This window comes from Camelus dromedarius, chromosome 18, assembly GCF_036321535.1.
Source record: "Camelus dromedarius isolate mCamDro1 chromosome 18, mCamDro1.pat, whole genome shotgun sequence".
Lineage (NCBI taxonomy): Eukaryota > Metazoa > Chordata > Mammalia > Artiodactyla > Camelidae > Camelus > Camelus dromedarius.
Window position 1 is genome coordinate 23800251 of NC_087453.1, and position 16214 is coordinate 23816464.

At 44.9% G+C, this 16214-nt stretch overlaps 1 protein-coding gene across 1 annotated transcript in view; it reads left to right on the forward strand.

The window, feature by feature from the left end:
- TGM3 (transglutaminase 3) overlaps positions 1 to 16214 on the forward strand; it is a 38274-nt gene that overhangs the window by 15211 nt on the left and 6849 nt on the right. The window contains exons 6-10 of the mRNA XM_010988288.3: positions 442 to 619; positions 730 to 865; positions 9983 to 10086; positions 11823 to 12068; positions 15502 to 15822. Of these exons, the coding sequence (XP_010986590.1) occupies positions 442 to 619; positions 730 to 865; positions 9983 to 10086; positions 11823 to 12068; positions 15502 to 15822 (985 nt within the window). The remainder of the gene's footprint in view (positions 1 to 441; positions 620 to 729; positions 866 to 9982; positions 10087 to 11822; positions 12069 to 15501; positions 15823 to 16214) is intronic.

Sequence of the window (16214 nt, forward strand, 5' to 3'; positions counted from 1 at the left end):
AGTAGTTTATCTTTGTTCTTTTCAAGAAGTAAGTTGCCACAGTTCTAAAGTGATCTTTTTAGAAAACCAGTACACCAAAAGAGAGCTTCAAACCACGGACCTCCAAGTCAGGCAGCAGCAAAAGCGCATGAGTTCTGGCCAGAAAAAATTGTCTGCCACTGACAAGCCACGGAGCCTCAGTTTTCCCAGTGAGCCCGCTGTGCGGGATTGACACGTGACTTAGCACAGCCAAACATGGCCTGTTAAGGAAAGCTCTTTTAAATTCCTAAACTGCTTGATACCTCTAGGACATCATTATAATTATCATCGAAATCTCCCAGAAAGACCCAGAAAATCTCTTGACTTTGACTCCCTAGCTTGCTTCCTTATGTCCCTACCTTGTCCCCCAAACTCTGCCTGTCAACCTCTGTGCTGATTCCTTTGGGGGTTTTTCCTGCCCAGATCAATGGCAATGATGACAATGGTGTGATCTCTGGGAACTGGAGCGGTAGCTACCCGGGCGGCCGAGACCCGAGGAACTGGAACGGCAGCGTGGAGATCCTCAAGGAGTGGCAAAGGTCTGGCTTCAGGCCAGTCCGCTATGGCCAGTGCTGGGTCTTCGCTGGGACGCTTAACACAGGTGCTCTGGGTGTGGCATGACTTTGCTGGGTGGTGGTAGGGCAATGGTGGGGTACCCTAAGATCCTGTCTCCTCCCCACCCCAAGTCCTCAGACTGCCCTTGACTTGCAGTGCTGCGGTCTTTCGGAATTCCCTCCCGAGTGATCACCAATTTCAACTCAGCTCACGACACAGACGGAAACCTCAGCGTGGATGTGTACTACGACCCCATGGGAAGGCCCATGGACAAAGGCAGTGACAGCGTATGGTGAGTATCCAGCCCTTTCTGAGCATCAAATCCAAGCAGCCTCTCCCCACCTCTCCCCAGACCCTGGGATCCAGCTCAGGAATTGGCAGGCAAGTGACATATCAATAGCATGGTTTGGAATGGAGATGCTATCACTTCTCAGCCTTTTGGCTAAGATCAAGTTTAGAACGGAAAGGCTGAATCTAGCAGGAATCCGGCAAGACCTGGAACAACTCTTTTCTCAGAGTTCTGCAGACCGTGATGGGCTATTGTATCTTGCTGCGGAATGACGGGTCTGATACCAGGGAAAGACATGGCCCCTGGGCTCTGCAAAACGGCCCTGAATTTATCCAGCCCATCAGACCCTATGCTACTTTAAAAGACAAAGATTGAAACTGTTGATTTTCTAGTAAAAAATATAAATTTACGTCATTTCAGGCAAGCATGTGACTTATGGGCTTTCTTAAAGAAAAGTGAAGTTTTTCTCTTAATACATACGTACTTTCTGGGTTCAATCAATGTTAGCTTATTCTGGATTCCACATGAAATAAGAAGCTTTATATGTAATCGGGCATATGTATTTCTGACCATAAATATGCCACGTGCGCATGTATCTATCCACATGTATGTGTATATAATGTGTAATAGATGCCAACTGGAAGTAGATTGTATAAAACTTTATAGGCATGTATCTATAATTTCATATAGCTGCGTATATACATAAAACTGATACTGTTACAGCTATTTAAGGTTAAACATATGCCAAGTTATTACCAGATGGCAACTGAAAATAATTATGCCTCTATCTGTATGTACACAGGTATCTAGGTGTCTATATATATATAAAGGACTGCATGCATATGTCAATAAATCCATTGTTTTAATCCATTTCAGAGGACTTACACACACATAATCACCCAATGCATATGGCATCTTATTTCCAGATGTTCAACTTTTTGAGACAATCTATATAAAAAATTGTTTATTACTTATTATTCCCAGAATAAGTCAGCTTTACTGAAATGTGCTTAGGGTAACTAATAAAGTCAAAGGAAATTTTAAATTAACAGAAAAAGCTGTTAAAACAAATAAACAACAACCCTGTGCTGTCAATAGCCTTAATGTAATTATCCCCCTCCCCCTTTGAAGGGAGGGAGGTATACATACTTCGCCCAAGATCTCACAGATTCTAGGGTTTAACGGGGGCAAGAAATTTTATCTTAGGATGTTCTGTCTTACTTTGCACACACACAACGTTCTCTCTAGTGACACTGCGACTCAAAGCGAGGTTTTGTTTTCCAGCTTCTCATAAAGGAGTGTCTTTTCTTCTCCCTGTTCTTTTCTTTTGTTGTTGCATCCACAGCCTGTTCTGATCACTGGGGCAAGACCCTTCCTGACCTTGCTTTCCTTCACAAAAGGAGATGCTTGATCCAGCAAGATGACTGACTTGGGGAGGGGGTGGTCCATTTTGGTGTCACCCTTCTGTGATTCTTCTGCACTCTCGGGACAGCAGAAACCATAAAGCTCAAGACTCAGCCCCTCCACTGAGAGCATTTCTGGTGCTGTTAGGGGACAGGGAGTGGGGAGGCCATTAATACAGGCTATTTAGTGATAAGAGATGGTGAGCAGTGTGCCAAGTGCTTAATTCAGACAGTAAGCCCTATGGGAACCCAGGGAAGGGGAAGTCAAGGAAGATTTCCTAGGAGCAGGAAGGTGGGGCCTTTAAGCTGAACTTGGAATTAGAACCCAGAGCTCTTGGATGCTGGCCATGCTGCCACCCTGCATTAGCTTCATAATCCAATCCAATATAATCATGTTGGGGCAAGTATGGGCACATAGTGACATTCCAGGGTGTCTCCGCTGTCATTTCTCTTGCCTCATTGGAAGGTGCCAGGCCCTAAAGCTCTGATTTTTGCTGGGAGTCTCATCACCCCTCAATCTCCCACCCACCCCCACCCCACTAGCCTTTTCTGAACCATCCTCAGAAAGCAGTGGGAGTCGGGAGCCCCTCCACTCCCCACTCCCTGCTAGCTCTAGGTAGAGAACCAGCACTGGATGGTGTGAGGACAGGGGGTCCTGAACCCTAGTTCCAGCCCCACTACCATCTGCCTCTAAAACTTTTGTAAGCCACCTCACCTTTCTGGCCCCCAGTTTCCCCATTAGTGACAAATAAAGGTTGACCTGGAACTAGATGATCACATTAAGCCTCACCCCACTTTTTGCATGAGAACTGCACCTGCCCAGGGAGCTATCCCATCCCTTCCATGTAGTTCCCACCTGGCAGGGAGCTAAACCACAAGCCACTTTCTGCCTGGAGTGAAATCATTAACTCATTATTAAAAGGACAGTTTGGGTTTGGACAGAAATCCTTTGCTCTGTGTCTTTGTGTGTTGCCAATATTAAAAGCTTTTAGAACCTGGTCCAGATTTGCCTAAAGTAACACAATGTAAACATCAACTGAGGTTAAGCAACTTCAAGTGCTTAGTAATAACAATGGTAGCAACTGATGGTTTGCTGCACAGTTGTTGTGTGCCAGGTGCGGTTCCGAGTGCTCGCGTGTACTCTTCAGAAACGATGCAGTAGGCGCTGTTATGATCACCCCATTTGACAGCTGAGGAAACTGAGGCACAGAGTCATTCACCAGAAGGCAGATGACTAGAAATGATGGAGCTGGGATTTGAACCCAGGTGGCTTTGTAACCTATGAAGCACCAGAGAGATGCCAGAGTACTGTCATTATCTCTGACTGATGTTTGAGAAATCTAACAACTTACCAAGAGATTTTCTGGGGAAAGGAGTGCGGGGTGGCAGAATGGCTGGACACCAATGGGGGAAAGAAGCTGGGTTCTTACGCTCACACTTAAGCAGCAGGTGACACTTCTCTAGAAGGCTAGACCCTGGCACAGGGACTCAGGGAAGAGAAATGACTTGCCCAAAGTCACACTGAATTAGCATCCAAGCTGGGGGTGGACACAGGTCTCTGTCCACAGGTCTCTCCTGAATCAAAGAACATTGGGACTGGAAGTGATCTTAGAGGGGACCTGCTCTTTTCGTAACTGAGAAAACAGAAGCCCAGAGAGAAGTAAGGGTAAGCAGCTGGAGGCATTTGGGCACTCTAAATAGTATGTAACTTTACATGAGTTCCTTAACTTCTCGTTACCTCAGTTTTCCATCTGTAAAATGAAGGGCTAGGTCAGGGGACCTTAGCAATTTCTTCCAGATCTTTCTTTTAATGACATTACAGCATCCATTGTTGTACATTTTCTTCCAAGCCATTCTGGTCATGCTTATGGTTTGACTTAAAATGCACAAGTCTCCTGAATTTTCACTTCTTCAGAGTCGGACACTCTGGGGAAAGCTTCTTTAATATGATTCTCTTCTGGGTCACCAAAAAGGAGGTCTCTGAGACCTGCAACCAAATGATTTGGAACAGTTTGGCCAAGGTTATCTTTATCTTGACATTTCTGGCTTGTTTTCTTATTTCATTTGACTTGATTCCCCAATTCATAGAGTCACAGACCTGACTCTACCTGTAGCTTCTAGAGAGCTCCAAAGTGGAAGGCAGATGGTGATTGCTCAGTCCTGGGGTCAGAGAGGTGGAGTCAGTCAGTTCTGAAGAACTGTCGGCACCCACACCCGCTCCTAATGCAATGTCTCTGAGGCCACCAGCCTCCACTAATACTTAGCCAGTCCCCAGCATACCTAGAGCAGCTCACTCAGACCCACAGCAAGGAAACCAAGGATGCCAGAGTGGCCCAGGCCCCAGAACAATTCAATTCAGTGAGCATGATGTTATGTCTGTGTGCCAGACCCTGCGCTGGGCACTGGGGACCCAGAGCAGTGAGCTGCAGGGGTTCCCAGCTGCACGAGAAGCTGGGTGACTATGGGGCAGAAGAAGTCAAACAACTGAATCATGTGCAAGATTCAGGGATCACACAGAGGTAAGGTTGGCACTCTCTAAGCATGTTAGAAAAATATTTTTTTTTAATTGAAGTATAGTCAGTTACAATGTGTTGATTTCTGGTGTAGAGCATAATGTCCCAGTCATGAATATAAATACATATATTCGTTTTCATAAAAGGTTATTACAAGAGGTTGAATATAGTTCCCTGTGCTTTACAAAAGAAATTTGGTTTTTGTTTATTTTTATATACAGTAGTTAACCTTTGCAAATCTCAAAATTTCAAGATTTTTTGAAGGAGGTAGCATCTGAACTGCATTTGGTGGGACAAATAGGCTTTTACCAGTAGAGAGGGTAAGGATGTAGGGTCTTTTTTAAGACAGGGTGTCCTGACCCTGTGAATTCAAAGGTAAGCGTAACTCATTTGCTATCTCTAGGGGCAGTGGTCTGTTGCAGAAAGGTTGCATTAGAATTGATTTGGGTAGAGGGACATAGGAGGGTCAGGAATCTGCATCTTTTAATAAATGTCTCAGTCTGTCCTCTTCCTGAGCTCCTGCTCCTGAAACCCTCAAGACAGGAGAAGAGCCCAAGGTTGGGACGTGGGAGAGTCTGGCACCCAACCAGAAACAAACCAGAATGCCCACAATAGTGCCCTAGGGCGACTGAAAGGCACACACATGCCAAGTAAGTGTGAGTAAAGTGCTGGCTCCCTAAAGAGGGAGGGACTAGGACATCCTTGTTACCTGCTTTGTCATAAATTTCTGCCTTGCAAATAAGTATTATAAGTATTACCAATTTTTTTTTTTTAACTAACCCAACCTTCTCCTAGGAGCCTCTGCCAGGAACAGAACAAACATGAAACTTGGTGTTCCCTCTGCTTTCTTATCCTCTCTTGCCCCTTTCACCCTTCTAAGACCATCTTCCTACCCTCCTCCTGCTTTCTTCCGGGTGAATTCTAACCGATCTGAAGGGCCCATTCAAAACAACATTTTGTGGGTCGGCCTGGAGATCATTTTTATGTTGACTTTTTTTTCACAATTATAGGAAATCTTAGAAATATATAAAGAAGTAAAGATCATCTGTAATCCTATTGTTCACATACTTTAAATACTTTTTTAAATAGTTGTATATGGTTCTTTTTTATTTATTTAACATTTTTATTGAGTTATAGTCAGTTTACAATGTTGTGTCAATTTCCAGTGTAGAGCACAATTTTTCAGTTATGCATGAACATACGTATATTCATGGTCGCATTCTTTCTCGCTGTGAGCAACCACAAGGTCTTGTATACACTGGGAGTTCGAAATTTGTAGATACTGACAGGCATATGCAGAACAGATAAACAAGATTGTACTGTATAGCACAGGGAAATACGTACACATACTTTAAATCCTTGATAGCTTCCTAACCAGTCTTTTCTCTGTTAGCTGTTGTTTTTATAGAATGGGGGTCACACATTTTGTAAGGCATCTGTACAAGACAGAATGACAGACACATTCAGCTGTTTCCCACACCTGGAAACCAACCACTTCATAGTATTAAATCATGTGTTTTTGACTAAACATGATGTTATGAACATTTTCTCTATGTCATTAAATGATTTTCAAAAATAAGATTTTAAATGTATTGTTCCATTGACCGGTTAAGCCATGATCCCTTTCCCAGCTGTAAATGATTCCCTATTTCCTACTTTACTATCTACTCCCTTTTTTTCCCTACCATAAATAACACAGTAATGGGCATTCATACGTAGATCTTGAGCAAGTCTGAGATTAGCCCCATAAGAAAGATTCCTAGAATCTGTATATCCTGGTTTAAAAGGAATGAACATTTTAAAAGCTTATGACATCTATTGCTGTTGCCTTCCAGAAATATTGTCATGACCTGTGTTTCATTACAGCAGTGAATAGAGAATTCTTTCTTCCCACTCATATCATTGGCTGGTATTATTTTTAATTATCTGTTTGTTCACCTCTTATGATCTTATCCCTTTCTCTCTTGTTTTGGAGCTGACTTTTTTGATCTTTCCTTGTTCCCTGAAGGATGTAGCGGGGCCACAGTGCACCTGATAGCTACTTAGGGAGCACCTCTAACTCCTTCTGACGTAGAACTCCCAATCTGGTCCCTACAGGAAGACTTGCAAGTTTCATTTTACAATATGCAAAATGAAAACAACTTTTTCCTGATTTTAAGACAAAGAAAAATAAACTAGGAAGAAGAATCATAGTAACATAACTACCCAAAGAAAAACACTAATAACATTTTGAGATAGATCCTTCCAGACATTTCATTCTGTTTATATTCACACACATTAGATGTACGCACATTGAGTGTTAATTACCCAAATGGGACCAAGTTAAACAGTCTATTTTATAATTTTTTTTGTATCTTGCTGGGTCAATAAATTAAAATTTAGAGAGACAGCATAGTTTGGTAGTTAAAAGCTGCTGCAGCTCTTCTGCTGGGTTAAAATCCCACTCTATTTACTCTCTTTGAGACCTTGGACAAGTCGCTTAACATCTCTGTGCCTCAGTTTCCAAAACTGTCAAATGGGGTTAATAATGACTCCTATCTTATAAGAGCATTATGAAGATTAAATGAGTTAATATAGAAGATAGAGCACAGTAACTTTCTGTGTTGACACAACTGTCATCTATTTATGATTATATAAGACATATTTTGCAACATTCACTCATTTTATGATAGAAATAGTAAGTAATTTTCATTATAGAAAATAAAAACATTACAGATATAAATAATGTAAAACTTTGTTCGTGTACACCAAAATCTGTCCATTTGCACAGTATAGACACCAGACCATTATTTAAACTGTGGTCATCCAAGATATGTAGAATTATGGGGGACTAACTTTCATTGCTTTTTTTAATGTATAATTTTCTAAATCCAAAAGGGTACATCACATTAGTATATATATTTTATAAGCTTATACACACACACACACACACACACTATTTTGTAATTTGTTTTGCTTCCTTGGTGGTAATAATTTAGAGATCTTTACATGTACGCGCTAGATTGATTTTGTTCATTCTTTTGGACAGCTGCGTGATATTCTGCTGCATGGCTGTGCCACAATTTATCCGACCAATTCCGTATCAATGAACTTTTCCTCCATTATTTTCGCTATTACCAACAATGCTTCAGTGAACATCTTTGCATGTACCTTTATGTGCCCTCAAGTGAGGTTTTTTTATAGGCGAAATTCCTAGAAGTGGAACTACTGACTCAGCAGGGATTTTTAAAGCTTTTTTGGGGTCTTATTGATTTGTAAGTACTTTAGAATATTCTTTATAGTAAATCTCTGTCTAGTATATGTGGCATATATTTTCCCTAATTTACTGATTTTTGCAGTCTTTTTTTCTCTCTCTTTTTCAAGTTGGATAATTCTGACTGATCTGTCTTCAAGTTTACTGACTCTTTCCTCTGTTATCTCTGTTCTGCTAGTAAGTCATCTATTGAATTATTTAATTTCAGATATTGGTCTTTTTTTCCAGTTAAATTTTTCCATTTAGTTCTTTTTTCCTCTTTTCTATTTTGCTGCTAAGAGTTTCCCTCTTTTCATTTGTTATGAGCACATTTTTCTTTATCTCATTGAACATAGTTATAAAAGCTGCTTTAAAGTCCTTATCCAGTCATTCCAACATCTGGATTATCTAAGGGTTAGTTCCTGTTGGCTGTCTTTTACCTTGAGGGTAAGCCACATTTTTCTGGGTTTTTTGTATGTTGAGTAATTTGGAATCGTATCCTGGACGTTGCTAAGACAAAAGGCAGAATCAAGATGTAGCCAGTCTACCTGGGGTGGACTCAGACTGCAAACTCTGTCTCACCTGTGGTGAGCAACAGCTCAAGTTCCAGTTTATTTTTCTTGTTTTTAGCTGACTTGTAGTCTGCCTCATAGGTGTCTAGTTCAGAGGTCACCCAGAAGCTTGAGCAGAATTTAGATACAAATCCAGGTTCTCCTTCCTGATTCTTTCATTTCCAGGACTTCCCCCTCACTCTCTAGCAACACTGGCTGACCCAGGCTCTGTTTCTTAACTCTTTGGGTCAGAAAGATGTGGGGCTGTTGGAGATTTTACTGCCCTGAACTTTGTCCCAGCTGCAGACTGTCCTTAGGGGCAAAGTCACCAAAAGGGCAGCTCACCCCATGATGGCCCCTCCCTCAGAGTTTTGACTCCCTTCCAAAATCCTCCTCTTTGTTCACTCTCAGATAGTTGGCTTTTGTAATTTTTTCTTTTTTTTTTTTTTAACAGTTTCTTGTTACCTGCAGAAGGGACTCTCTGTTGAGCTTATTCCTTCATATTGGAAACAGAGCTACTTTGTTTCTTTGACATATGCAAGTTTAATGTTTTTAACCTAGTCAAATTTATCATTCGGAAGTTGGTTCTCTGCTTAAAACTGTCTTCTCCATCTCATGAGTATAAAAAATTTTTTTTCAAGTCAGATAGAATGTGAACTTATGTCAGACTTACATTTTCTCCTAAGTTGGGCCCAGAACTTCTAAAGCCAGTGTTAATGTAGTTGCTGTGGGAGTGGAGACGAGGAGAGGAGAGGGTAGAATCAAGAATAAATAAAGGCTTGGTTAATTGGCTCCACCTGGTCTGGTGAGGGAGGGGACCAGGGACAGAGACATACAGATTGAGAGACGAGAGGATGCCACTGATGAAGAGCATTTTGGGACTGGTGTATGTCATTCTTCAATCTGGATCTCAGCCCAAGGGCTTGGAGGCTCTTAGCCAGTCCTGTCACTCTTGCTGCAGCGCCATTCATTTTCATCCCACACGAAGTACAGTGGCGTACCCCAAAAGGATGCATGAGAGAAAGCTGAGTGGCTTTGCTTGCTGGATCACTGACCCTAACCTCTATCCATTCTGCTCCTCAGAAATGCAGTAGAACATGGTGGCCAAGGACTTGAATTTTGGAGTGAGGTAAACCTGGATCCAAATTTGACGCCGCCATTGTTAGCTGCTTAACTTCTCAGAGCCTCAGTTTCCCCTTTTATGAGATGAGTATAAAAATAGTAGCCACTTAACAGTGCTGAGGATTTAAGTGAGACGATACTCACAAGGTCCAGCACAATAGCTAGAGTGCTATTGGCGCAGAGTAAACTCTCCTGATGAGTATCAGAGTGCTACGTTGTCAGATCAGAGATGCGGTGTCTTGCCACTCCTCTGCTGTGTGGCCTTGGGCAAGCTCTGCAGTCTCTGGTTCTGTCTGCAGGAATTTCCACGTCTGGAATGAAGCTTGGTTTGTGCGGACTGACCTGGGACCTTCGTACAATGGATGGCAGGTTCTGGACGCCACCCCCCAGGAGAGGAGCCAAGGTAATCCTCTGTCAGCCCACTGATGGCCCCCTTCTCTGGGACTGGCTCTAAGTTATGACCTCTCAGTTCTTTACAGTGCTGGATGGTGACACAGCAAAGTCACCACATCCTCTCTGTCTCTGGAGGGCACAGTGGGATTAAAACAAAAATATTTTTAAAATGGATTTCCCCTCCTAATTTTGGTTGGTTCAGGTTGCTATTTAAATGAATGCCATCCCTGCACCCACATGGCTGCTACAGAAGCCGTGGCACGTGCCCAGCTAACCGCTGGCTCTGCTCCCCAACCGCCTCCAGTAGCCTATCCCTCCCAGCACTGAAACCTTCCAGTTCCCCATCGCCTTGGGACTTAGTCCAAACTTCCTAGCTCAGCTCAAGGCTTCAGTGATCATGGCCCCAGTGTCTCTCTCACTCTCACGTGTGTCCCCTGCCCAGCCGAGCTCTCCTTCACACAGGCTGGCCTGACGCCATCCCTGTTCCTCTGGTCGTGGTTTCTGCTCCCACCTCTGGCTTCAGGCTCCAGGAACCTCCCCTCTCCCCTCCCCTGACCTCCAGAGCATTCTCGTACCTTCATTTTCAGTTGTCTTTCAAACTTAAAAAAAAACAAAACTGTAAAAGTAATACGTGCACATGGTTAAAATTTTTTTTCAAACTGTTCTAAAAGGACTTACAATGAAAAAGAAGTCTTACCTTCTCCCCCAACTGCAGCCTCTGTACCAGAAATAATGAACATGATTAGATCTGGGGAACCTGAGTGTGAGGAGGGTAACCTTCCGGATAGCTTCTAGGACACTGTTCTTCAGACTTTTCACTGCAACCCACTCGTGGCTATAAAATCAAGTTAGTGGGTTGTGACCATCATTTTCAGAAGTGAAATAGAATAGCATGGAGAGAGGTGAGGAAAAGAAGAGGAAAAGCAGAAGTATCATCACAAGTGGTGAGAACAAGGATGGTCCCGCGAAACTTTTGTTTCAGGATCACATATGTTACCATCATGTACGATCTACTTATTTCTAGAGGTCATGGTGGAAAAAAAAAAAAAAAAGGTTGAAAGTCACCATTTCAGGTATATAAAAGTGTGTATGTTGTTTATTTGTTCTATAAACATGAATGGAATATTCTTCTTTCTATTCTGCTGCAACCCGCTTTTCTCACGTTGGCCCTTCATGAATGAAACAGCATCCATATATCTGCATGTACATCTATACTCACCCTTCTATCTATCTGTCCATCCATCTATCTACCTACCCACCTATCCGTCAGAGCTGCCTATCTGAGTGCTAGAGAAGGAAGGAGATGGTCGGGGCTGGGGAGCCCTAGGAAGCAGGAGGTCCCTGTGGGCCAGGTATTCAGAGAAGTCTTCCAGGAGTAGGGGAGGAATGATTTGCAGAGTAGAAGAGAGGCAGCCCTGAGCACAAGGCAGCAAGACTTTCCTGTTTAAGAAACAGACCGAGGGCAGGGGACAGCACAATTTATGCGCCCACAGAATGCAGGACTGGGCCGTTTTCTGTAGAGATGGAATCTGATCAGGATGCTACTGTGAAAAATAGCAACAGCCCGGGGTGGTCTGTGCTGAGTGCCAAGTGAGGGGGTAGACCGTCGGAGTTGAAGGAGTTTGGTGGGAGAGGCAGGGGAGCTGGGTGGTTGTGAAAGGCCCCCAGGGGAGCAGGCCCTGGGGTGGGCTGTTCCAGATGGGCCTGGTTTTGGCCTGCATCCAATCTCTGCACCCTGGCCCCCAGGGGTGTTCCAGTGTGGTCCGGCTTCGGTTATTGCTCTCCGAGAGGGTAACGTGGACTGGGACTTCGACATGCCCTTCATCTTTGCGGAGGTCAACGCCGACCGCATCACTTGGATCTACAATGCCTCGAACGGCACCATGAAGAAGAATTCCTCGGACTCTCACACCATTGGCAGGTACATCAGCACCAAGGCAGTGGGCAGCAACTCTCGCATGGATGTCACCGAAAAGTACAAGTATCCAGAAGGTAGGCAGGGCGCTGACGGGCTTGGTGGCGGGAAGACAGGGTGGAGAAGGGGAAATTGCTCATACTCCTCTCACGTTCTCAGCCAGTTCTGCCTTAATGGTAGGACTGCTCCCTGGCATCTGATGCCCAGCTCCCCAGACTGCCTCCAGTGGGGACAGAGCCATCATGGGCAGACATGATGCCAGCAGAAGTTTGCCACAGGGCACAGGCAACTGCCTGTTCAGCTAATCTCCACCTGTGACCCTTTGCCAATTGCACAGCTGGGGTGACAGCACGGAGAGAAACATGGTCCCCACAGGAGACTCCCAAGGGCTTAAGGAGAAATTTCTCAGTCAGGCCACTCCCTCAGCCTCCAAGAAACACAGGCAGAATGATGAAAGAAATGGACAAAGACCCCAAAGACAAGGGCCTGTGCCTTGTATGCTTCAGAGGGCTCCCCAAAACCAGATGAAGTGAAGATGCTTGAGTCTCCGAAATCTTAAGCATCCACATCAGTGCTGGTCCCCCTAACATCACCTGGAAAGCTAGTTGCTACAAGGCCAGTTTTAACACACATGGCATTTGTTGCTCTATTTCGGATGTGGCTTTCAGAGTCAGCGACTTAACTCTTTGTGGAGATTTTCAATAGTGACAAAAGTTCTACATCTGAAGGCGACGTTCATTTTTAGAAATAGCCAAAAGCAAGTTAACGCTTGCTCTAGCAGACCCATCCCTCCTTAATAGGGTCAACATGTCACTGTTTCCAAAAATGTTTTGGAAAAAAAATTTTTTTTAATTGGACAATTTTTAAAAAATAAAAGGAAATTCTTTGCAATAGTTACTTTAGTTGATGGTCACCACTGGTTCTGAGGGGGGTCAAGAAAAGTGCTCTGGTGAAGGTGTCCACATGCACCCTAGAGTCAGCCCCACCGCTCGCACCGCTGCTAGCTAATGCTGTTGGCTGCCGTTTACCAAAGAGGAAAGCTGAGCCCAGGAGATGGGGTCTGGCTCCAAGTCCAGATGGGTGACCTGCCGGCTGGTGGTATTTGTGGGCACTTTGAGGTAATCCCTTGATTTGGCCCCAGTCTACCTCTGCAGTCCATTCCCTGGTTTGGCTCAGATAGCCCTTCTCTCATTCACTAAACACGTACCGAGACCTCCCCTAGTGCCCGTCTGCACTCAGCTCCCGGGGGGCCAGGAAGCATCCTGCAGATGGGCCCCTGGCCTCACAGAGCTCACAGGTCAGGGGGAAAAGCTGGTGTCTGACCCAGTATTCTCAACAATGTCAAGCTGTAGAAGCAAGTGTAGGGGACAAGGAATGAAGAACCCCCAGCAGGAAGCCATCTCCAGCCCTCTTACTTTAGCTGTGTGACCTCAAGCAAGATTCTTAGGGTCTCTGGTCCCTCATTTACTCACCTGTACAATGAGAAGAGTCAGGCCTGTCTTCAGTGGGATTTAAATGAGCTAGTGTACAAAATTGCCAAGGTCAGGGCCAGGCACGTAGTGAGGACTTAATAAACAGTGGTGATTTTTATCAACTTGAACATCTGCAGCCTCTCTGGAATGACCTTCCAAGGGGACTTCTGCAGTGTGCTGCTTACACGGATGTGTGAGTTTGTGGGGTTCCTCACCTGGTCATCGCACCTTGATTCTGTCCCAGCCAAGCCTCCTAAGTGATGGATAGGGACCACGGCCAGGTTGGGGGGGGTCCCTGCAGGACCCCGGCCAGGCCCCAGTCCCTGTGTGCCAGCAGGGCTGTTCACCCAGCCTGTTGTTGCCCAGTTCTCCTTACCTAATGATGTCAGCTTGTGTCTGAGGGCCCCAGCGGGGAAAAGCTCATAAAATGGGTTGCTAAGCATTTGCGCAACTGCAACACCAGGGGAGAAGACAGTACCAGGAAGCTTAGTCTCGAGTAAGCAGGGCAGGTGATCTATATAGGTATCTAGGTTCTGAGCCTCATTGTGCAAACACACCTGCTTTGCGGTGCTGGGCACAGAGGCTCAGCTCCCTGCACAGACATCAGTCCTGGGTGTGGACTTACAGCTCGGCTGGAAAATGGGAAGGCACCAAAAGGAACCCAGCCCCCCAGCAGCTACCAGCTTGGGTAATTTGGCTGCCTGCCTCCTTTTCAGTGGGGTGTGTGGGAGGAACCTTTAAAGACAGGTCTAGTCTCCTGGCGAAGGGCCCCCTTTCTGCCCCTAATCCCCAGACCAGGCCAGCCGCTTGGACCAGCTGCTTCTCTTAGAGCCTTAACTCAGACGTGATGGGCTGGGGTAAGTTGGCCTCTGGGGTCCCTGCCAATTGTTCCATGTAAGGCCTCACTAAACTGCAAAGTGCTTCTCATAAGTCATCTGGTGCCTTCAGATTTCACAAGTTGGGTGGGGAAGGTGTGGGGGCAGAAGTACAGTCTGCTGATAGAAGCGTGATCATTCTTCTTGGTGGATTTCTGTCTGTGTTCCTAGAAGGTCAACGCCTTCTCTTTGATGGTGGATTTATCCTCAGGTCAAAGCAGGGAGCCTTATGTGAACCATGGGCTCTACCCCGGCTCAGACACTTGGACTTGGTTACTCAGCTCTCAGTTCCCCAAGAGCCATGATTTTGAAGCCATGATCATGGCCATTCTCCCGGGGCTGTTTATACCATCACGTTTAGCAGCACCTGAGTCAGAATCCGAAAACCCATCCTGCAGTTCAGGCTTTGTGTCTTTGAAACCTAAACTCTCTTGACAATTTCAACTAGTCATAACCTGGAACCATACCAACCATGGGAAGTTCTTGTCAACTGACACGAACAAAAGTTCCCCTCGTCAACTCTCAAAGCACCTTTAGAAGCAAAGCAGAATAACACGGTAAAGTGGTCTGAAAAAATATAATGAAGTCAATTTTAAATCGTAACCTTTTTTTCACTTATGAACTCATTCTAACCTTGTTGTTGTTTTCAAGTGATCAGTACTTTAAATCTTACAAAGGACCTTTTATCAGGAAAGAAAGAGAGAAAAAGAAGAAAGGAAGGAAGAAAGGAAGGAAAGAAGGAAAGAAGGAAGGAAGGAAGGAAGGAAGGAAGGAAGGAAGGAAGGAAGGAAGGAAGGAAAGAAGGAAGGAAGGAAGGAAGGAAAGAGGAAGGAAGGGAGAGGGAGAGGGAAGGAAGAAAAAAGAGAACTAAGCTAATTAACCTAAACAAAATATTGAGCCATATGGTAGTTTTATGCAGGTGGTGATACAGCGTTCCCTACAGCTCTGTGGAGATGTGGAGCTGATAGGAATTGCTGGGCTGTAAGCCTCATGTTAAGGAGGACAAAACGGAGACCAAGAGAGATCAGACATGTGCTTGGATCAGAATCATGCAAGCAGCAGAACCAGTGCTAGCCCCAGGTCACCTTTCCAGGCAGGGTGCTGTCCTCTGTCCAGGTTGCCACCACATCCCTGAGATGCTTCTGTCTTTTCCTGCCACATAGGTTCCAGCCAGGAAAGACGAGTATTTGAAAAGGCTCTGGGGAAAATGAAACCCAGTGCATCATTTGGTCCAACGTCTGTTTCAATGTCTGCACGAAGCGAGAGAAGAGAGGACCGGGAGCCCAGCATCTCTGGGAAGTTCAAGGTCACTGGCATACTGGAGGTGGGCAAAGAAGTCAGCCTGGCCCTGATACTCAAAAACCTAACAAGTGATAAGAAGACGGTGATGGTGAACATGACAGCCTGGACCATCGTCTACAATGGCACACTGGTGCACGAGGTGTGGAAGGATTCCATCACTATATCCCTGGATCCCAAGGAAGGTAACTTCCCCTGAAGGATGCTGGGGTGCTACCCAACTGATATTCTCTTGGGGTTGGAGAGTTCCTGTTGGAATTGACTGAACTGATTAAGGAAAGGATAGCACATGGCCTATGTGGGTAAGCCTTGGGTTTTGAAATTTTGAACGCTGCAAGACAAGGTGATGCCGAGCAAGATCCTTTTAAGCCCTGGGGGAGGAAGGAGGGAGGCTTTAGCAGCTAATAGACACGCCACAATATCCCTTACAGATACATACCCGGAGTGCAGACTGCTTCCTTATACACTCTTCTGTATATTGCATGTGACTTTCTAAAAGGACAGATTTCAGGATTCCCTTTAACAGAGGCAGAAACTGAGGCTTGGAGAGATTGTGACTCACTTTGTAGATTGTGTC